At 42.7% G+C, this 23956-nt stretch overlaps 1 protein-coding gene across 4 annotated transcripts in view; it reads left to right on the top strand.

The window, feature by feature from the left end:
• BMAL2 (basic helix-loop-helix ARNT like 2) overlaps positions 1 to 23956 on the top strand; it is a 67200-nt gene that overhangs the window by 6005 nt on the left and 37239 nt on the right. For 2 of the 4 annotated variants that reach the window (XM_078394242.1, XM_020797787.3), the window contains exons 2-5: positions 5456 to 5603; positions 10828 to 10866; positions 17667 to 17705; positions 22213 to 22370. In XM_078394242.1, coding sequence (XP_078250368.1) covers positions 5509 to 5603; positions 10828 to 10866; positions 17667 to 17705; positions 22213 to 22370 — 331 coding nt within the window. In that variant the 5' untranslated portion in view covers positions 5456 to 5508. Of the gene's footprint in view, positions 1 to 811; positions 831 to 5455; positions 5604 to 10827; positions 10867 to 17666; positions 17706 to 21324; positions 21576 to 22212; positions 22371 to 23956 lie in introns of those variants that run through there. The other 2 variants (XM_078394243.1, XM_020797789.3) reach the window with 2 other exon arrangements.

Below are 23956 nucleotides of genomic sequence, written 5' to 3'. Positions count from 1 at the left end.
ATAACTGCTTTCACATAGGAAAAGGCGATCTGTGCCTCTGCCTTCTAGTCCCACACAAGAACCCCAGAGTCCTCAGGGTATAAAGGGTCCTTCTGTTGCTGATTCTCATGGCTCTGAAGACCCCTCACAATCCACAGAAGACCTGGATCCTGAAAATAATTCAGGGAATGATATGGAGCCCCACAGGTGTATGCAGAAGTGATAAACAGGTGGGAATGAGCATATGGGCGATACAGAGCACAACATATTGCATAGGAATTTTGATTGTTAATTTAGAATATGTACGGTCATATACACAAGCTATCGCCACCTTGCACAATGCGATACAGCAGGTCCTTGATGATGTTAACCAAAGCTTTGTTTTCATTGAAGAAGATTAAAGAGGGATTGGATGCTGAGGAATTCCTCTCCCAGCTGGCCAATCTGTTACAGAGCAACATGGAACTGTTTCTTTAGGGCACTTTGCACCTGATTGTAACCACTATGAAACCTCCCCGTTGGGAGGAATATCTGGCGGATATTCCTCTTTTTGAGAATCACTTAAAGGTAAATATACAAGTCACCCGCTATGGGGACAAAGGCTGGTGTTTATTTAAATCATAAGACCTCTGGTATCCACAAACATATGCAGTATTTCTCCATGATAATCATTATTATGGGGTCCTCAATGTAAAAGCCCTTTTTGGTACTAAAAATTACTGTCTGTTTTGCCACAAATTGTACAATCACAGTCACAACTGTTTATTTTCCTGCAGGCTCTGCTTAAGAAAGGACTGTTCTTCTAAAGTAGATCGAATGGAAAGGTGCACGCATTGCCAAATGATCTGCAGGTCAATAGAGTGTTTAACATTACATATAAATTTGGCTGCAGAGAACAAGGTGCCTTGCAGGCTCAGGAAATTTTGTGACAAGTGCAAATGTTTTCAGAATGAAGAGCATTTTACTAAGGACTGTGGTGGTCTGCAGTGTAATATCTGTTAGGGACATATGAAACAAGATGAAAAACATCTCTACTTCATGCAGCCTATAAAAGAGCCGGCAATCTCAACCCATTATATATTTAAGATATAGAAGCACATCAATCCACCAGAATTCATGTGGCTAATTACTGCTTCGCAAGAGCCTTTTAGGGGGAAACTTTAGACTGCTTTAAAGAGGGTGTCTCTGTGGAAGTTGGGGTTGGTGGTAGTGTACAGGTTTCTAGGGTGTAGACTTCTGATGAGGAATGGGAGGATTGTGATATTGATTCAGACTGTGAGGGTGAGGCTTCAGCCTCTCGTGAGGAGGAGAAGGGATCTGGGGGCACCAAGAAAAAGACTGAAAAAAAGGGGTGGCCTTATGGGAAAACCTGGGAGTTTAAGGGTGAGGCTTGCATAGCAGAGTTCATTCGGACTTTCACAAAAGGACGGCTTTTTGTGGGCACTACATTTATAGCCCATAATTCAAAAGGTTATGATGGTTATTTCATCCTCCACTAATTGATCAAAGAAAAACTGCAGGCAGACCTTATCGCTCAAGGGGGCAAACTTATATGTATAACAGTAAAAGCTCTAGGTATAAAATTCCTGAATTCTCTCAGCCATCTCCCCATGGTGCTCTCAAAGCTCCCCAAATGTCTTGGGTTTGAGCAGGAGTCTAAGGGATATTTCCCTCATTATTTCAGTACCCCTGAAAATAGTACAAGGGTCCCATGCCACTCCCTGAAGACTATGGGGTGCAATACATGATATGCTGAGAATCAGATGAAAACCTTTAACCTGCAGAGAGAACTGACTTTCTGTTGTCAGCAGGAAGTTAATACCCTGGTACAAGCCTGCACAAAATATCACCACAAGTTGATGGAATTGACAAAGATTAACAAAAAGCATGGTAATGAATATGAGTGGTTTGCCATAGACACCCTTCAATACCCCACCCTGGCTAGTGTGTGTCTTGCCATGTACAGATTCAGGTTTCTGGAGAAAAACACAATAGCTATTCCACAACCAGACAACTATCATAACTAGTGTAAAAGATACCGTATTTGCCGGCGTACAAGATGACTTTTTGGCCCTGAAAAACATGCCTCCGAGTGTGGGGGGGTCATCTTGTACGCCGGGTGCATGTCTAGCAAACCCTCCCTCTCTCCCAGCGAAGTCACTTACCTGGTAGTAAGACCCAGTAGAGCCCCGCTCCTAGCCTGGGAACAGCCTGACTCTAGCGCCAAACAGCTGACTGTCGGAACAGCAGAGAGGCGGCAGCCATTTTGAGATGTGACCACATGGCTGGTGCCTCTCCAAAATGGCTGCAGCCTCCAAAAAGGAACCAAAAGGGGCAAAAGGAACTCTTCCCATGATGCAGCCAAAGCAGAATCACGCATGCGGAAGAGGGGGTAGTCTTATACAGCAAGTATATAACAAACTCTACATTCTGAGTGGGAATGTTGGGGGGGGGCGTCTTATACTCCCAGTCGCCTTATACACCGGCAAATACGGTACTCATTCTTGGCAATCCAATAGTGGTCTTATATAGCACATAAAGAAAAAAATCAGGATTCAGCATGCCTTGAATGGGGGAGAATTCCATATAGATAAATACTATGTGGATGGTTATATGATTGTGAATGGTTGGGGGGCTGTCTAGAATTCTTGGGGTGCTTTTTCCATGGCTGTGTCCTTTGTTATCATTCGGAGGATTGGAATCCTCTGGCAGGAAAAACATATGGGGCTGTTTACAATTCTACACAGGAAAGGGGAGCTGTACTGAAAGCAAGGGGTTTGAGACCAGATCAATTTGGGAACATGAGTGGAGAGCTATGCTAAAAACAGACAAAAAGAATTCCTTGCTTCAGCTGAGTTTCCAGAACCCTTAGAATTTATTTATTTATTTATTTATTTATTTTAATGTATGTATTTATTTATTTATTTGATTTATACCCCACCCATCTGGTCTAAAAGACCACTCTAGAACCTAGGGACACTCTCGTTGGTGGTTGTACAAATGTGGTCTGTTTGTACTACAAGCCTAAGCGTGGACAGCAGATTCATTACTATGATTTTACCAGCCTTTAGCCCTATGTCAACAAAACTAAAGAGTATCCTCTGGGCCACCCCAAAATCATTTTTGAGAACTTTGAACCTGTGTCTGCTTACTTTGGCTTTGTAAAAGCTAAAGTCTATCCACCAAGAGGCCTCTTTTTCCCAGTGCTACCCTCCAGGGTCAGCGGAAAACTCATGTTTATGCTGTGTGCCACTTGTGCAGAAGGCTATCAGCTAGATCCGTGTCAGCATTCTGATGAGGAGAGAGCCTTGCTGGGGACATGTTGTACTATCAAACTGTATGTGGCCATAGAGAAGGGCTACAGGGTTGTGAAAATCTATGAAGTGTGGCATTTTGAAAACAGATCAGCAGACCTGTTTTCAGAATACATGGAGCTACACCTTCACCACAAGCAGGAAGCCTCAGACTTTCCTGAGTGTTATGTAAGTGATTCCGATAAAAATAAATATGTATTTTTTTTTTATTACAACAGTCACTCCTACCAATAGGGAAGGCAGAAAGTTGAATGTCTTAGGCTGTCGCCTATATTCTCTGGCTTCCTTTATTATGAGAGTCTTGAATTACCAAACTGAGATGGAAGCCTATCAGAGACAAATGGAGCAAGAGCTTCCCGGTCCTTCAGGCTGCTCCCGAGGAGATCAGAACCTCTGCCCTCAACACTCATCTTGAGGCCACAACGCTAACTAAACAGCAGCGTCTCGCAGCTTGCCACACGGCTGATGCTGCCTCAAAGGCTTTAGCCTCAGCTATTGCCCTCAGAAGGCAAGCTTGGTTGCACTCTGCAGGGATCAATGATGACGCTAGACAATTTGCACAAGATGCGTATGACCGCCCATCCTATTCTACCCAGCAGCCCAGATACCAACAGTGTAACCAATGGCACAGGCCCTTTACCTTTCAACAATACCAGCAACCCTATCGGACCTACAAATGTCCAGCTCTGGCTCCTGAAAGATCCAACCCTCCTCAGTATTCTGTGGTTCCTCCCTTCCATTCCCAGGCCCCTGCTCAGTGCAGAGAAGGTTTCCGTTGCCCTGCAAGAAAAAACAAGCAATATCTTTGACTCTCCTCTCCTGGACTGTCCTCATCATCCCCGGCTGGCTCCCTTTTTTGACAAGTGGGCCACCATCACCAAGGACACTTGGGTGCTCGCCATCATATGTTACAGTTACCTATTGGAATTCAAGGAGCTTTCTCCTCTCGGTCATGTCAGACCCACAACTTACTCACCTGCTCTAGAGGATGTGGTTACATTCCTTCTTTAAAAATGTGCTATCCAGAGGGTGCCTCCCCAAGATATTCTGAATGGTTTTTACTCATGTTACTTCATGGTTCCCAAAAAGGATGGAGGCCTCCATCCCATCTTGGACCTGCAACTTCTAAACACCTACATTCATCTGAGGTGCTTTCGCATGGTCACTCTCAAATCAGTCACCCCCACTGCTTCAGCCAGGCAACTGGTTCCTGGTTATAGATCTACATGATGCATATTTTCATATTTCAATTCACAACCACCATTTCAGATATCTCTGTTTTCTTTTCACCAAATTAGGTTTGACTGTCAAACCGACAGTTCAATGCATTCCAATGGGGGAGAAAAAAATTCACCAAAAATTAACGAAGACTCAGAACAAAGCCAAATTAAGTTTGTACAGGTTTTGCAAGGTGCACTAACGATCCAAAGCATTTAAAACTGTTTTTGAACATTGTAAGATACTTTAAAAATAGCAAAAACGGACATCGCAAAACCATTGGAATGCATTGAATAGGCTTCAATGCATTCCGATGGGGGAAACATTGTATCGCTTAGCGAAGTTTCCTATGGCGATTTTCGCTTAAGGACGGTAATCCGTTCCCATTGGAACAGATTAACCGGTTTTCAATGCATTTCTATGGGAAATGGTGTTTTGCTTAGCGATGTTTTCCCATAGCGATTTTTTTGGGGAACCAATTAACATTGTTAAGCGAGGCACCACTGTACTAACCACAGCCTGAATTGGATAGGAGAAAGCCAGGTGATTAAGTATCATTGCTAGGAAAACATCTTTGGAATGCTTGGGTATCCTGCTGCTCTCCAGATATTCTGGACTACAACTCTCGTAACCTCTGACTTGACAGTATAGTCCAAAATATCAGGAGGGCTCTAGATTAACAATGACAGCCCCCCCCCATGTAGCCATTTCAAATTGAGCTGCTAAGTAGTAGTTAAAAACAGGCCCATAGCACAGAGCAAAGTAGAGTATGAATTTGTGTGGTACTGTGAATATGGTTGATTTAAATGATTAGGTGTTAAAGTCATCTGAGATTTGAGTCAGAAGTTTTTGGTATGACTTTCTACTTCTGCTTTTAGATTATTCACAGTAAATGCAATAGTACTCAGCCTTCTTCAGCTTGGGCACTATTTTTCTCTTCATAGATAGTCTTCAGTTGGAAGGAAATCAATGTGTGGCTTCTGCAGTCTCAAGCCTTATGACTCCGATCGCCCAACCTGCCACGGCCAATTCAATCAATACATTTGTGGTGGAGTTTCCCAGAAAGCGCAAAGGAAGTGATTCTGATAACCAGTAAGTGACATGGCTTGTGTCTATCTGCGGAAAGGACAACATGGCTCTTGAATGACTGTTTTAAAAAAAAACACCTGTATTTTTTAATATATCTTAAAACACAATATATACCAAATGTTTTGGAAAAATCATCATTATTTTTGTAATTACATTCATTCTGCATTTCGAACTGCTTTTGCTCTATGTGTGTGTTCTGGAGCCATATATTAAATTCATGGCCAGGAAGTTGTTATTCTGCGCAATTAACTCTGCTGTTTTCCCCCCTGGGCTTTATGCTTTTGTCCTTTTGGTCCTTTTCTGTGATTTGTACTGCTTCCAGCTTAGCTGCTGTTTGTAAACTTCGTCATATCCAATGCTTTAGCTAAAATATTCCTACATCAATTGACATTTGCATCATCTACCTGCACAGCCTGCCCTCATTTCATCGTCATGTTTTTATGGTTTCCTCCTATGTTCTGTTTACCATGATAATTTTAACAATTCAGTTGTGCTGGAAACAATGACGTTAGTAACTAAAAACAGGATAATTTAATTAGAGGAGATTAATTTTTAAATAATGCTTGGACAAATGATAAAAATCTTTCTCCTAGAATCTAAAAACTGGGTATGACTGTTTAACAAAGCATATGCAAAGAGATGTATATCCTGGGTATAATTTTTTTTCTACTAAAAAGCACCTTTTTGTAAAGCCTTCAAATTTTTATGAATGGTGTCCAGATTTCACATTTTGCCTTTCAAGTGCAAATGTGAGAACCTACAAATCCTTTGGTTCTTGTATTTAACCTTTTCCCCAAAGTGCAGATTTCCTTGTCTTTGTTTTGGTATGCTGCTAACTGCCCCCAATACTTTCCCCCTTTAATTCTGAAATGATTTTCTTTAAACACACACACACACACGCACACACACACACACACAGAGAGAGAGAGAGAGAGAGAGAGAGAGCTGAACACCTCTGTAAACCCTGCTCCCCATTTCTTGCGTCTGGGTTACACTTGATAGTAATGATCTAGCCAGACAGCTCAGTACAAACCTATTTCTTATTTAAAAAGATGTTAATAGCAGAAGCAGTAAGTATGTGAAGAATAGATACATATGGGTAGTTATTGTCATATGTCATAAGCAACCTTAGTAGATTTCACAAAATTTTAGTTCTTCATCGTCTTGGAACTGCAGAGCTGGATGAGGCCCTATGGATTGAGGAGGCACAGTGTGGAATTGAACTCCCAGCCTCTGGCTCTGAAGGCAGATGCCTAAACCACTGAGCTATCCATCAGTTGGTAGGCATAGTTTAGTAATACCAGAAGAATACTGTATATCTATGAACCACAGAAATCCAAAGCCATAATTTGACTGCTTCTAAATAACACAGGGATGGGCCATATGCAGCCCCTGTCAATTTTTTGAGGGAAGCCCCTGAAATAAAGCTAAACTGAAAAACAAGATAATCAGTATGGCGAGGCACACAATATTAGGTTCATAGCAAGGTGGCATTGGTGGTTGTATCACAGTTGTAGAGCTCCATCTTCTGAAATTACCAGAATTAGAGAATACGGGTCTGGAAATTTTTGAAGACGTTTTTGTTGAACTGGTTTTCTAATTATCTGAACTATTTACCTGGTTCTTAGCACACTGCATGCCAATAATTCATGTCTGGTTATAATTCATTTTTAATTGTAAGATAGTTGTAAACAATTAGAATTAAAAAATTGTAATATGTATGATATACTTAGTAGCTGAAATCCTATTCATATATCCTCACTGTGTAAGGCTGATGATATCAATATCCATGGTGATTTTTCAGAAATAAAAAAAAATTCCAATTCCCCAAAGGTCCAGAGGTTCTCATGAAATCATCTTCATTGTAGGGAAGCTGTTGGAGGTTGTGGGATGAGGTGGAAGCCTTTTATTTCTCAAAATCTATGGAGGAATGACTTTACCAGCAGTGGTGATTTTCAGAATTAAAAGTCATCCACATCTTGCATACATTCCCCACGGCTTCTGTAAGATGGAGAATTTCATGGGAGTTTCAGGACCTTCGAGGGAAGAGAACATAACTTTTTTTATTTCTGAAAAATCATTGCAGCTGATGGAAGTCATCATCTTTACTCAGTTTTATTTGCAGAACAGGATTTCGGTCTGTGAGAGAATATGTATTAGTTGCAACTTTTTACTCTTGTTTCAGAGTCTCTTATTCTGATGGAAGACACATTATTTAATAATGTTTGCTTTAATTAGATTATAATGTGTCATGAGCTTTCAGGATGGAACTGTTTATTTATTTACTTAAAATATTCTAAACCTCTCTTTCTCCTTAAAAAGGACGCAAGGGCAGTTTACAACAATTAAAATACAGTATTTAAAAATAGTAACAATGAGTATACAATACTAAAAGGACCAGTAAATGCAATACAAAAAACAAACAAACATAAGCAACACCAAAATATATTCAATGCAGTAAAGTGCAACAATCCATTAAAAAAAATCCACTTGGCAGCCATTCACTTAGGGAAAGCTTGTGTGAAGACAAAGGTCTTAAAGCTGGGGCCAGTCTAGTCTTCTCCAATGTCCCCACCAAATGGACATGTGAAGGTGGTGGGACTGAGAGGAAGGCCTCTCCTGATTATCCTAACTCCCAGGACAGGCTCATAACGGGAGATATTTGAGATAGCTTGGCCCCAAGCAGTGTAGGACTTTATAGGTTAGAATTGGTAGAGATGGGGGTATTCTAATATGAATACTCCTGCACAGGTGATGATAACAGGGGTCCAGCCCCATGGGACTGGATGGTCCACTCACAATTCTAACACTGCTGCAAGCTCCAGGATCCTTTCTGTCATTCAGGAGCTTGTGATCTGTGAGCCACTCTTTGACCTGGCAGAGAGGCGCACTCCCCCGCATGCATGCACCCCCTTCGCACACATCGCCGCCCCCAGTACTTGGGAGAATGGTCTTCAACTATCAAAAAGGTTGGGACCCATTGCTCTAAGGCATGTGCCTTCACGACTTCGCCTCCTTCCGTGTCGCTTTCTTCCTCCTCCATGCAGCAATCATTTTCAGCCCCTTTGGTTCCAGTCATGATGGAACCCCACATGGGTGGGTGGAGTCACATGTGCATGCAGGGCAAAGTCACGTGTGAGAGAAGTGGAACACTGCCCAGCGGGGCTGAAAATTAGAGGGTACATTGAAACCAGCACTTTGAATTTTGCCTGAAAATGAACAAGCAGCCAGTGGAGCTGCTACAGCAGTAATTCCTGTGTCCAGCCCCAGTTAGCAATCTGGCTACTATGTTTTGGTCCTGCTGAAGTTTCCAGACATTTTCCATAGGCAGACTCATCTAGAGTATGTTAACAGTAATTCAGCTGGGATGTAACTAAGGCATGTGTCACTGTGGCCAAATCAGATTTCTCTAGAAACAGGTGCAGCTGGCACACTAGTTTTAACTGTGCAAATGGATTCCTGGCAACATCTAAAACCTGGGCATCCAGACTCAGAGGTGAATCCAAGAGTACCCCTAGGCTGCACACCTGAGTTTTCAGAGGGAGTGTCACCCCATCCAGCACGGTTTGCATCCCTATTCCTGGATCTTCCTTTCAGCTGACTGGGAGCACCTCTGTCTTGTCTGGATTAAGTTTCAGTTTATTCACCCTCGTCTAGTTCATTACTGACACTACGCATTGATCTAGAGCCAAAACAGCTTCATCAGATTTAGATGGCAAGGAGAAATAGAGTTCAGTGTTATCTGTGTACTGGTGACAGTACCTCAAAACTCCGGATAATTTATTCCAGTGGTTTCATGAAAATGTTTAGTAACATAGAAGACAAGAAACAGAACCCTGAGAGATCCCATAGGCCAGTGGCCAGGTTGTACAACAGGAATCTCCCAAGTCCACTTCCTGGAAGGATCTGAGCAATTGTTAAACAGTGCCTCCAAGTCCCATCCTGGAAAGATAGGCCAGGAGGATACCACGGGCAATGGTATCAAAAGCTACTGAGAGGTCCAGTAGAACCAACAGGGACAAACTCCCTTTGTCCAGTTCCCGCCGTAGGTCATCCTCCAAGGCGACCAGATCAGTCTCTATCCCATAGTCACGTCAGAAGCCAGATTGAAATATCCCTGTCCCAACATCTCTTAATATCAGATACCATTTTGCCTTCATCCAAAAGATGAAGAAGGGCAGTCTCATAAGGTCCAAGGCAGCCTCAGACAAAGTGTGGATCACTTTGTACATAATACAGGATATAATATTGATCACAATGTTTCTGTGCAGAAGCCCTAAACCTAAGGTAGTTAAACTTGGGGTCCATTTGTGCCCTTTGCAGGACCTTGAAGGACCACAACCCCACACTCATTTTTAATACCCCAAATGGCAAATCATGCTCTGAGGTACAGTGGTGCCTCGCATTATGACATTAATTCATTCCAACGAAATTGCTGTAGAACGAAAACGTTGTAATGTGAAAATAAAAAGCCCATTGAAACGCATGAATCCCCTTCAGTGTGTTCCAATGGGCTGGAAACTCACTGTCCAGCGAAGATCCTCCATAGGTCGGCCATTTTCGGTGCCTGTGCAGCGAGGAATACGTCCCAGAAAACAGTGGGGAGCCATTTTATTTACCCGGCGGCCATTTTGAAACCGCCGATCAGCTGTCCGAAAATCGCCGTTTTGCGAAGAATCGGTTCCCGAAGCAGGGAACCGATCATTGCAAAGCAAAAAACCCCTATTCAGACCATTGTTTTGCGATCGCTTTTAATGCGGTTTCGTCATAATGCGGGGCAATCGTAAAGCGGGGCACCACTGTATGTGATATGTCATGATTATGTAATTTCATAGGTCCTGGGTCTGTTTCAGGGCAGAAAAGGCCTTTTCTATAAATAGGGAGTGGCCTTGTGAGAACTGAAACAATTGTTGGGTGGCAAATTAAATAAAATTGTGCACACAGAGAGGATGTGAAATGTGACATGAGGGTCTGGGGTGGCAACACTGCAAGTCTAGAGGGCTGCAAAAATAAGAGAGTCAGAGAATTAATTCACTAATCTTACAACTATATAGAGAGTTAACAAGATAAAGAGAAAGGATGGTCTTTGTTCTTCCATATTTCTGTGTTTCCAGATTTCAGCTGTAGGAGTAACAAAATAGAAATTAACATGACTCATTTTCCATTATGCTGAGTTTTTGTTTTTTATTTTGATGTTTTCTGATTAGTTTTAATTCTCTTTCCCCAGGTATGCATGTGAAATTGATGTTGATGATCTTCAGAGCAGGTATAATGCTTTATGTAAAATAGTCCAAAGAGAAATAATGCTTTACCACCACTCCCCCGTCCCCAAAAAGATTGGATTTCCATATTTAGAAAGTAGGCATAAGATTTATCTGTTTCTGTTTGTTTATAGTTTTATAACATCCAAAGTTCTAGGCAAAATTTATCTCCAGAAGTGAGATAAATTGCCTAGAATTTCCCAGAAAAATCTTGGGCCATTTATCCTGCTGAGCTTCCTTTGAGACAAGCTGGGTGCGTGGTCATGCGACTCCAACTCCCTCTGTGCAGCTCTCTTCCTCCTCCGTGAAGAGATTGTTACATACAGCACTGATGTTACCTGTCTGTCATGGGTTGGAGGGAAAGTTCCATCCTATGGGGAGTGGAAGGCGGGACATCAGGAGGAGGGGCTGTACTGTATATATATGTGGAGTTTGTGTGGAGAAGTTGGGAGAGCTGAAGGAGAAGCTGAAGAGAAGAAGCTGGTGTGGGAGTCTGTGTGTCAGACAGGGTACTACTGTGTGTCAGTCAGTACCAACCTGATAGGTTCAGGTGTCTTTATGGGTAGCCAGAACTGATAGGTTCAGGGTCTGTGCTTTATTTAAAGGTGTTCTGTGTGAACCAAACTGGTGTATGTATGATTGAGACTAAGCCACGTTACTGTATCTTATTCACTTGATCATTTTATTTTTCCCTGTGTGTTATTTAAATAAACCTTATTCCTTTATTTGTTAAAAATCCATTCCTGGTCTGTGTGACTCCTTACAGGGAATGGTTGGTGGCAGCTTAGTGAAACTGTGGCATATCCCAGTAGGTCTGGGGTTGTCACATTGATTGGTGTCCAGCGTGTGGGATACGACTGGTCCAGTTGTCCAGTGGTCCAGCAAAGCCTTGGCAAGTGTGCCCAGAGCAAGGGGGGTCTAGTCAGGGACAATCTGAGAGCGCGTAGGTAATCTTCTAGGCTTACCTCACGGGGAGGTATGCTAGTGGAAGAACGTGCCACCTCAGATTGGGGACTAGATTAGGGAGCTCTGAGGCAACCTGTTTTGGTGGGAAAAGGCTGAGGCAAAGCTGAGGGAAGTAGCAGTGATCTAGCCTGTCTGCTGAGAGGCCTAGCAGAGGGGGGTGGACTCTGGCTGGCAACAGTTGCAAGTTAGTGCTGAAGAACAGCAGCAATCTATAGAAGGCTGGTTCTGAGGCAAAAGAAAAAAAAGAAAAGAAAAGAAAGTGGTCGCTTTATTTTGAGGCTTGACTTTTGAAAGCAGCCTGTTCTGGGGGGGGGATTATGCCCTTGACTCGAAGCCAAATGGCAGAAATGGGTGAAGTGAGGGAACCCCAGGTGGACCAAGGTTCTGAGGATGAATTTGGCTCAGTGCAGGATGAGAGCACGGGAGAACAGAACCCAGAACTCAGAAAAATGCTCCTAGCCCAACAGCATGAATTTAGAATGAGACAATTGGAAAGGGAGGCCAGAGAAAGAGCTGAAATCAGTCAGGCAGAGGCAGATGCCAAGAAAAGGGGAATGGCCATGAGGATAGAAGAGATGGAACTGAAACACAGAATTAGAATGGCACAATTAGAATTAACATTCCTAAATAAGAGAAATAACAATTTATCAGTTGAAGAAATTTCGGAAAGAGAAAAGTATGAGGCTCAGGCCAGACAAAGTGAGCAAGATCTTGAAAAATATAATCAGCAAAAAGACATTAAATTAAAAGAAATCAGAGATAAGACTGAAGAAAAAGTAAAAGAGATAAAAGCTAGGGCTGAGGAAGAAATTTTACAGATCAGGGCTGAGTTTGAGGCTAAGAAAAAGGAGCTGGATTTGAGAATAAAAGAGAAGAAATTGCAGCTAGAAAAGAAACCAAAAGAAGGCACACAGGTTAAGGCACAACATCAAAACCTGAATTATTCTGAAGAAAACATGAGGGAAACATGGGACCCTAAGGACTCCAAAGGGTTAGTTCAGAGCCCGCCAAAAATGGGCGGCCATTTTGTTGATAAAACTTCTGGGCAGAGCCAGTCCAGGAACCAGATTTTGGAGGGAAAACCAAAACCAGAGGAGAAAGACTCCAAGTACAGCAGAAAATGTTATTTCTGTCAAGGAAAGGGCCATCTAATCTCAGGGTGTGAGAAATGGAAGCAGATAAAAGGAAATATGCCTCATGATTTGAGTGGAACCAAGCCAAAAGCTGTGTTCTGTGTCCAGAAAGAGCAAAGCTCCTTGCCACTGAGGGAGCCTGTTGCCATGGCTACTCAATCTGGAACAGTTACATCTGCTGATCAGGCTGGGGAAAATGGTCCTCTTGTGGAGGTCAAGCGCTGCTTGCTAGTGAGAACAGATTCGCAGTTGTTTGAAACCGCAGGGGTGGACGTAGGAATACTTGACCATCAGTATAGGGGGCTGAGGGATACTTGTTCCCAGGTGACCCTGTGCCATCCAGATATTATTCCTAGGGAGTATATAATCCCGAATGAGAGCATAAAGGTGGCAGGGATTGAGGGACAGGTGATCTCGCTGCCAGTAGCTGAGGTCCCTGTGAACTTTCAAGGCTGGAGGGGAGTTTGGCGGCTAGCGATTTCATCGACTCTGCCAGCAGCCGTGCTCGTGGGAAATGACCTGGCTGAACATGTGAAACGGGTGCTAGTGATTACACGCTCACAAGCTAACACAGGGACAGTTCAAGGGGGTATTGGAGAGCCCGAGACGGAAGCAGAGGGGAGTTCCGAAGCTGTGGTGGAAACCTTAACCACAGACAGCCGATTTGGCCAAGAGCAAAAGGCAGACGCCACTCTCCAAAAGTGTTTTGAACAGGTGACAGACGCCCAGCTAACACCTGAAACCCCAGTGAGATTTCGAGAGGAAAAGGGAATTTTATATAGAGAGACCCTGAGGAATATCTCAAAAGGGGGAGATGGGATCAGAAGTCAGCTAGTGGTACCTGAAAAGTATCGCCCCATGATCTTACAAAGGGGGCACTCTGACATGTTTGCTGCGCACTTAGGGGTGAACAAAACACAACAGAGAATTACACAGAATTTTTACTGGCCTGAAATAGGGAAGCAGATCAAGGAGTTCTGTAAACAATGTGATGTGTGTCAGAGGCAGGGGAATAACCGTGACAGGACCAAAGCAAAGTTGTGCCCTTTGCCTGTGATTGACACTCCGTTCAAATGTATAGGGGTGGATATTGTGGGACCTTTGCCCAAGGCCACAAAGAGGGGGAACCGGTTCATTCTCACCATTGTGGACCATGCCACGAGGTACCCTGAAGCCATTCCCTTGACTAACATTGAAACTAACACAGTGGCAGATGCCTTGGTGGGGTATATGTCCAGGATGGGATTTGCCTCAGAAATAATCACAGATTTGGGCGCATCGTTCACATCGAAGCTCATGAAACGGTTATGGCAAATCTGTGGAATTAAACACAAGGAAACCACTGCCTATCACCCTGAAAGTAATGGGTTAACGGAGAAGTTCAATGGGACTCTGATGCGCATGATTAGGGCTTACTTGGCAGAGAATCCAAACAATTGGGACCAGAAGCTGCAATCCCTTTTGTTTGCTTATCGATCAGTGCCACAAGCCAGTACCGGGTTCAGTCCGTTTGAACTTTTGTTTGGGAGAAGGGTGAAAGGGCCCCTTGATTTGATCAAACAAAATTGGGAGCAGATCACCCAGGATGACCCACAAGATGTTGTGACATATATAGACTCTTTAAGGAATGACCTAAAGAGAAACCTAGAGCTAGCAGCAGAGACCCTGCAAGCTCAAAAGGTCAGAAAGAAAGCTTGGGATGACCAGGAAGGCAGGGAGAGGCACTTTAACCCAGGGGAGGAAGTGCTTTGGCCTAGGCCCTGCAAAGAGAGCAAGTGTCAGCTGGGTAGCCCAGAAATAAAATACTTGGGTCACATAGTAGGGGGAGGAGTGATCAAACCCCTAGAGGCCAAGATAGAAGCAGTTCGTGATTGGCCTAGACCCAACACCAAGAAAAAAGTCAAATCATTTCTTGGGTTGGTGGGCTACTACAGAAAGTTCATCCCGAGGTTTAGCGAGATTGCGGCTCCGCTGACCGATCTGACGAGGAAGAAGACTGATGACCGCATCCCGTGGACCAGCGACTGTGAGGAGGCGTTCCAGAGGTTGAAGGAGGCCCTCATCAACTATCCAGTGCTGCGTGCTCCAGACTTCGACCGGGAGTTCATCATCTACACCGATGCGTCTAACAGCGGGGTAGGAGCAGTTCTTTGCCAGGAGGATGAAAATGGTGACCAGCATCCAGTGTCCTACCTGAGTAGGAAACTCCAGAAAGGTGAGAGACATTTGGCAACCGTGGAAAAGGAGTGCCTGGCCATAGTCTACGCGATCCAGAAGGCCAAGCCTTACATCTGGGGAAGACATTTTGTTCTGTGCACTGACCATTCACCACTGCAATGGTTAAAGACAATGAAAACCCACAATAGTAAACTTATGAGGTGGGCTTTAAACCTGCAAGACTATGACTTTGAAGTGAAGGTGGTCAGAGGGTCAGTGAACTGTGTTGCTGACGCCTTGTCAAGAAGACCTGAAGAATGAAGACGGCGAAAGAAACATGGACTATGTATATATTTTGGTGACCAAAAGGTTAAATGTACTTGTTTATTAAACATGCCTGGTTTGTATGAATAAAGGTAACTTGATGTATTGTAAATGGTAAATGTTTAAATGCCTAATTGATATGTTTATCCTAAAGTAAGTATGGTATTGTGTTATTGTATAACTGTTTTTGTATGTTTTGGATCCAGGTTGTTTTTTGGAGAAAAGCACTTTAGCTTTCCCCCTACAAAACAACTTATAAAGAGGGGAGGTGTTACATACAGCACTGATGTTACCTGTCTGTCATGGGTTGGAGGGAAAGTTCCATCCTATGGGGAGTGGAAGGCGGGACATCAGGAGGAGGGGCTGTACTGTATATATATGTGGAGTTTGTGTGGAGAAGTTGGGAGAGCTGAAGGAGAAGCTGAAGAGAAGAAGCTGGTGTGGGAGTCTGTGTGTCAGACAGGGTACTACTGTGTGTCAGTCAGTACCAACCTGATAGGTTCAGGTGTCTTTATGGGTAGCCAGAACTGATAGGTTCAGGGTCTGTGCTTTATTTAAAGGTGTTCTGTGTGAACCAAACTGGTGTATGTATGATTGAGACTAAGCCACGTTACTGTATCTTATTCACTTGATCATTTTATTTTTCCCTGTGTGTTATTTAAATAAACCTTATTCCTTTATTTGTTAAAAATCCATTCCTGGTCTGTGTGACTCCTTACAGGGAATGGTTGGTGGCAGCTTAGTGAAACTGTGGCATATCCCAGTAGGTCTGGGGTTGTCACAGAGATTACATTTGGTTATGGCTGCAATGGAACCCTGCACCATAGGGGCGGAGGTGTGCGCACATGTAGGGGCGAAGTCGCACACAGGAGAGGTGAAGTCCCATCCAGCAGGGCTGAAAATTAGAGGGTATGAGAAGACAGTCCTACCAACATAGTAATATAGGATCACACCACCTGCACAGGTGTTACTGATTTGCAAGCAGTGATCTTTGTTAAGGGAATCTAACCTCTGCATGTGAAGTGGAAGTGGTTATGCAAACAGTGCGATCCTGAGTAGAGATGGGGGTATTCTTATATAACCCCCCCACACACACACAGGTGGAGATAACAAGTGCCCGGCCCCCTGGGGCCAGACCATCCACTCACCGTTCCACTGATGCTGAGGACTCCATGCTCCCTTCCTTGGATTAGCCACTCTTTAACCTGGCAGAGAGGCTCATCATCCTGCCTCCTGCCAAGAGACATTCTGCTCAGCAGACACTCAGTTGTGTACCAGTTTTGGAATTTTAAGCTAAAACTGTGCTTTTCCTTTACATCAGAAGCACATATCCTTATTTTGTGGTTGTAGAGTAATTTAGAACTAAATGTAGTCTTGTTAATTAACCGGTGTTCTGTAGAATTGGAAGGTAACATATTTCTAGTATGTTTAAGTTTCATTGTACTGTATACTGGTATGAAATTTCATTTAAAAACCCTTCTAACTGTAATTTCCTTCTATCTGTAGTTTAAACTTATTGAAGTCAGTGTTTGAGATGTTCTTTTTTTTATTGTAATTTTTAAATTTTATCCACCATTGTCCAGAATCCTATAGGATATCTGCACACAGGCAAGAGTAATCATGGAAATTGCCATGGTTAATTGATGAGGTTTTTGGTAACATAGCCAGTTGCATGCCGCATGTGCACAGTACCTTGTCAGTTATTGACAAGTAATCACAACAGCTTCCATGATTTTTCTTGCGTGCACATAAATGTCCAGTAGGATTTTAGGCATGATTACTTACTTGTTTCTGTGGATGTTTTATATTGATAGGTTCTCTCTGCTCTTGTAAGTATTGACAGAGTTTAGTATTAATCTTTCTGAATTTTCATAATATTTAGATAATTTTAAGAACATTGCAATATATTGAATCATTTTCATCTTCTTTTTAAAGTCCTAATAAACAGTTTTGTGTGATAGTGGACAAGTGAATAATGATATGATTTTTTACCTTTACAAATGAATAATAGAATACAGGAACATATATAAATACATACATGTGAAACCTTTCTTGTAGAATTGGATGGTTTATTTTTGTTGCATTTTTGGAAAAGTTTTTCAAAAAATGGAACAGTTCTTCCACAAATAGAGAGAGGCTTGTGCAATATTAAATAATATATTTTAATGCCAAATATATCTGTATCGTTTTGTAATTTATTTAATGTTAATACTTCTTTCCCATAGGAGTGAAGACGAAGAGCATGTAAAAATTAAGTATTTCAGGTACTGCAACTTGGGAAAATATGATTTTCTTGAAAAGAATTAAATTTAAAAGTAATATTAGGGATCATGATCATTATATATGTGTCCACACATGTACTTGCAGTATGAGCATAATGGCATAAGTCATGATCTAGGCAGCTGTAAGTTTATGCATGTATCCTGCAAAGATTTACAGGGCAATTCAATAGATTTCTGTTGAATTGAACTGGTAAAACCTCTCCTTAAATATCTCATTTACATAGAAAGCCCTGTTAGGGTCACTATAAGTCATAGGCCTTTGGAACATACTTCTAGGCATGTGCATTCAGAGTGGTTTTTGTTTCGTTTTGTTTTGGATTCAAATCTCAGAATTCTCTGTTCTGGGAGCTCCATGTGAATGAACTCTGTTTTATCCCTGGGAAGGTCTCCAATTTCTTGCTTGACAGAGGAAACCGATGCTAATAAACTTTTATTGAACATAACTTTGGGGTTCTCCACAACAACCTCAAATGGTTCTAAATCTCCCAGTGGGGAGGTCACATTTAACCAAGCTTCTGGGGTTGAACAAAGACCAATAACAGAATCAGGTTGGACCACCAAACCTCTCCTTGTTGGTGGGCTTTCAAAGGGGGTTGCATCCACCAGCACACAGGGTCCCACAACAAGGGTGTCTCACCCACTCCCCTTCATGGGGATGCTCTTGAGTTGGACCTCTTGCATGGGGTTCTCCCTTCCCCAAGGGCCCCCCTTTCTTGGGGCACACTAGGACTGTCCATTCCAAACCCTCAAGTTCTGACAAGTGGATTGTTATGCCTTCTCTTTCTTTCTCAGCTCCTTTCTCTCACTTTTCCCCCAGTATGATGGTGTAGGCTAGGGGGTGGCTTATGCCTTTGGCTTCTTTCAGTCTCCTCCAGGGGCAATTTCATATAAACCATCGGATGAGTCTACGGGTCTTTCAGGTTGAGCCACCCCCATCCGAGCGGCAGTTCTTCCTCACTAATATCTTTCTTCTCTTCTCCAGTTACTTCTCCCTTCTTTCTTATTTGCTGGTGTACCCCAATCTTCTGTCCCCTTTATCTCATTTTCTATCACCACGTCTCTCTCCTCCATTCCTGTCATCAGATAACATTCTATGATTGGCTCACACCCAATCATTCTGTGTTTCCCAAGCGACATCCCTCCTCCTATCTTCATCCTGTTCTTTGTTTCTAGTTCCACCTTCCCTTTTTCACTCCAGTCCATTAAGTGTACAGCCTCCACAGAGAGTAGGATCTTGTAGACAGTCTTGTTTCTCTTATCCTCAGGAGGGGGGAGGAGGCAGTGTGCACACAGTGTATGATGGGTCTGGTGCTGCTCCTTCACACACCTACAAGACAGACACCTAAATTGTGCTCATTTGGGGAAAAGTTGGGCTCAAAAGTTTTATGACCTCAGATGGGCAGAGCTCAGGACTGTTGCAAACTGCCAACGATACTTGCTGGGAATTTACAACAGGCACCAGGACAAGAATGGATGCACATGCATAGTGATTTCCCAATTTCTTAAATTAGCTTGAAAAATATATTTAACACATGGTGAGTGATATATGTGTGATACTGTGTAACTTTGGCATTCTCAACCAGGGCCATATGGCTGCCTGGAGGCCCTGTCACATTTAAAGGGGACCACAGATCCATGTATTTGTGTTGTATTCTAGTTTGCGCACAGAGGCTTCCCTTGCTTGATAGGGAGCCCTTAAACATGACAAGAGCTTCTAAAAGGGCCGTGGCCAGAATGGCTGGTGTAAATGACTGTGGTTGACAGTAATAATTACATTTTAAAATTACACTTTTTTAAAAAAGCAAATATCCTGCCATGTGAGTTTGTAGTATTATTAACAAAAGAAGCATCTATTTGTTTTTGTTGGGCTCAGTGGTTATATAAAATTAGGCTGTAACCACAACTCTCATAGAACATGTCATAAACGGTGATATTTGCTGTAGCAAGGTTAATACAGAAATGACTTGCTTCTGTAAATATGCATGCATAATATCTAATATTATTTGTGGTGCCCAGGGGCACTTTCCACTGGTGTATTTCTATATCCAGTAGTCTACATCTGTACCCAATACCAGTGGAGTTAGGTTTTTCCACCATTTTCTCTCCTGTTGCAGATCTTTATTAAACAAAAATATCTGTTCCAGGTAAGTTCTTAGACCTCCAAAATAGGGCCTTGGGGTGCATGGGACATCTGTGTATGCTGCTGCAGGACCTTTTGTTTCTCTTCTTGATTCTGGTGGCAGTGGTGGGACAATAGCAGGAGTACAACATTGAATCCTTGCCTGGGTTTTTACCTCCTAGGGTTGGAGAACCTAGGAACACAACCAGAAGCCAGGAATTTTAATCCCAACTGTACCTCAAATGACAGGAACCAACTGAGATCACCCAGAATATATGTGGCTGATGCTTCTGCATGTTTTGCCACCTGTGAGGCCTTGGGCAAATTGAGCAATCCCTGAGTGCCACCAGAAAGAGAGATGTGTAAAGCACTTCTGAATACGTTATGCCAAAGAGGGCCCAGAGAGAGTTGCCATAAGTCAGAACAACTTGACCTCAAAGAGATTTTGTTGGTTGTTTTGATCAAATTCAAGTAGAACCATTGGCACCTAAAATGGTGGCTGATCTCCTGGACTTTGTCTACATCTTAGGACCTAAGACCTCCTGAATAGGGTTCATAGTCTGGGCCAAGCTCTTGTTGCCCATTCCAGTGATTCCTAGTGCCTGAACAGGACTCCGTTGTTGAGAAACCAACACATTAGCAAAACTGCCCTACAGTATCCTACGTAGCTGCATGGTTTTGAAAAGGCCTATTTATCTTTCCCTAAGCTGCTCAGAAAATGTAGCAAGTAACTTTTCCCCTCAAATAAATACAGTGGTGCCTTGCTTAGTGATTGCTTCATTTAATGACGAAATCGCTTAGCGATGACTTTTTTGGAGCGTTTTTATGCTTTGTTTAATGATGGTCCCTATGGGCGATTTTCGCTTAGCAATGGTTGGGACCATGCTTCGCATAGTGATTAAATTTTGGGTCCCCTGTTTCGCTTAACGATGGTTTAAACAGCCTCATGTTTGCTGTTTTTTAAATGTTCTTCTGTTATTTATAAAGTTAAAGTTTACTGTTTAAAATGTTTGAAATCATAAAGTGCACTTAATAAACCCTTTGTTAACCAAATTTGACTTTGTTCTGACTCTTTTTTAATTTGTTGTTGTATTTTTTTCCCCATTGAGATGCATTGAATAGGTTTCAATGCATTTCAATTGGGGAACTGCATTTCGCTTAGAGATGTTTCCTATGGCGATTTTTGCTTAAGGATGGCAATTTGTTCCTATTGGAACGGATTATCAGGTTTTCAATGCATTTCAATGGGAAACCGCATTTCGCTTAGCGATGAAATCGCTTAGCAGTGATTTTTTTTGAACCAATTAACATCGTTAAGCGAGGCACCACTGTACGCTATCACTGTGTATCTGTGAAGTCACTTAGAATGCCTTCACTGATGGTGATGCTGGCACCATCTGACGGACCACAAAGAACTGCATTCTGGCTTGGAATTAGATCCCCGCTTTTACCCAAACCCTAAAAATTCCAACTTTTATCCAGATCCTAGAGTGAAGCGAAGTGTGCATGTATATAGAGGCTGCAAGCAAGATGGACCTAACCCCACTGCTCCTTCCTTTCATCCCACTGCCTTCCAGCTGCCATGGCTGAGAAAGGGTGGCAGCAGCAGCAGCAACTACTATTCTTACTGGTTTTTCAGTAAACTGTGAAACCCAAGACAAGACAGTAGTACAGAAAAAGAACCACAGCTCAAAAGAAGCAGTGAGAAGAGAACCTCAGGAACACTATAAAAGGTTTCTTCAAATTTCATATCGCCAATGTGCATGATGTTGCAGATGCCAGTGATAAAACTATGGCTTAATTTATTGATGTCTGGAGAATGTCTTACATTTTAGATAAGAATAACCATCATGAAAATATGTCAACATATGTATGCTCCATCTTCTAAAACAGATTTGATATGCAGCAGACCGCTTTGTGTTTATTTTTTTTAATTTGGTCGTACAGTACTTGCAAAATATCCTTTTTGTTTTGTCATTTGTATATTTAAGTTACAAATGCACAAAAATTTAAACAATGATAAACACAACACAGCAAAACCTTGAACTCTTTAGAAGAATTTTATTCTACAAATTCTGAAATGTTAGATTTTACAAAATTTCAGGTTTTACACAATCTAAAATACATGTATATTCCTGAATTTTGGCATATTGACCTGGTGTGATTTCTATCAGAATGTTCTGAGTGTTATCTTAGCATAGTTCTTCCTTTAAATCACGTTAATAGGTGACTGATAATCATGTGTGGCATAAGGAGTTTAAAATAGATTTTTTTCAGCTGTAATAATCTAATATTAAAAAATCAATATGTATGTCACAGATTGTTTGCATGGCAGAGATATTTTAATTGAAGGTTTTATATTTTTCCTAGGGAGGCTCATAGTCAAACAGAGAAAAGAAGAAGAGACAAAATGAATAACCTGATAGAAGAATTATCTGCCATGATACCTCAGTGCAATCCAGTGGCACGTAAACTGGATAAACTTACAGTATTAAGAATGGCCGTGCAGCACTTAAAGTCATTGAAAGGCAAGTAAGGAGTACTTGGTATTAAAAAGCAGTTTTTGTTTTAGTAGCTACACCAGTGCAGAGTGGCTTGTACAAATGTAAAAGCACTAGCATTCTATGTGGGATGGCAGGCTGCTCTATGAAGAGTGCTGGGTTCTAACAGACCAAGATACAGAACAAAATGATTTTAACGTAATAGATCAAAGGACTGATCTAATATTCAGTGGTTTTCTTGTTATTACAAGTACTTTCTCTTAGGAGCAGAAATATTTAAACCAGGGGTCTCAAACACACGGCCCGTGGGCCATTTGTAGCCCACCAGACAATAGTTTATGGCCCCCGCCTTGCCTGCCCCCTCAAAGCACCCACGTGTCTTCTGCTGTCAAGAGTAAAAAAAAAAGCCTTGCCTCACTCGCTGGCTCTCTCTCAAGACAGCGCCTTTTGCATCCTCCCCCTCCTCTTCGTCCTGCTTCAGCCGCCTTGGCTCTCTGAAGGGTGCATGGGCTCGCCGTGCAAAGTTTGCTTCTCTGTCGTGGTGGGGGGTAGCTGCTGCTGCCGAGTGTATCTATTTTTGAGTGGGGCCCTCATAGGAAGGTTGCCGGACCTCCGTGTGTGTGTGTTTGTGTGCGTGTGTGCATGCACCTGTGGGGGGTGCCCCATTCTGTTTAATTTCGCAGGTACCAGTGGGGGCTTTTCTCCTTTGGCAAGGTGAATTCTGTGAGGGTTTAAAAAAAATCATGCCCTTCTCCCCCCGGCTAAGCGGTCGCCGGCGCTCCCTCCCTTCTCTGCTTCTTCATCCTGCTGCTGCTGGTGGTAGTGAAGAAGGAGCCGGAGGGGTTCGTGGCTGGCGATGAGGGCTCGCGCACCCCTCCTCCCCCTCCTCCTTGGAGCCCTAGCTGGGCTAAGGAAACTCCTGGGCAGCTTTCTCAGGCTCTTGCTCCGCTTGGCAGAAAATCTGATGCGGCCCAGCCTCACCCAGACTCTGCCTCCAGTGGCCCCCAGGTAAATTGAGTTTGAGACCTCTGATTTAAACTGTTTTGATGGAATGTATTGGTTCTGGGAGGGTATAGCATGAGCTGCTTGTTTCGAAACGGTTGAATGTTACTTCGATTTTTACCACTGTATATTTCACATTCATCATCCATATCTGTCATATTTGGGAAAAGGTTTGTAGACATGGATTGGACTGGCTTATAGATATGTGGAATGGACCACAAACATATGGAATGAAAGCCAAACGGAGCACAAAAAACCACTGCCAGTCTAGTGGTTCAAATAGCTGCTTTGAGTATTGATAGCAACCTACCCTGTCAGTGAAGATATGGCTTTGCTGTCTTTGGGATAGAATAGGAGAGTGGGGCACTGACAGCAACAAAGGGGATGGTTTGAATCTGCAAGAACGTATAGTCATGGAAACCTCCAAAGGAAGCACAAAAGATTAGATGAGCTGTAGTAGCTTGATTATCTTAATTGTCCACTGTTTTGAATACTCTTCTGGCAACCACTGATTTGAGAGCAATACTTTCCTTTCTGCTTCAGCTATTTCAGTTCCTCTCAGGGTTTTTTTGAACACCATAAATTTGGCTGTTTCCTAGTGGCTTGTACAG

The sequence above is a fragment of the Pogona vitticeps genome, chromosome 5 (assembly GCF_051106095.1).
Source record: "Pogona vitticeps strain Pit_001003342236 chromosome 5, PviZW2.1, whole genome shotgun sequence".
In the NCBI taxonomy this organism is placed as follows: domain Eukaryota; kingdom Metazoa; phylum Chordata; class Lepidosauria; order Squamata; family Agamidae; genus Pogona; species Pogona vitticeps.
Note: the sequence above shows the minus strand (reverse complement) of the source record. Positions and strands in the feature narration are given on the sequence as shown.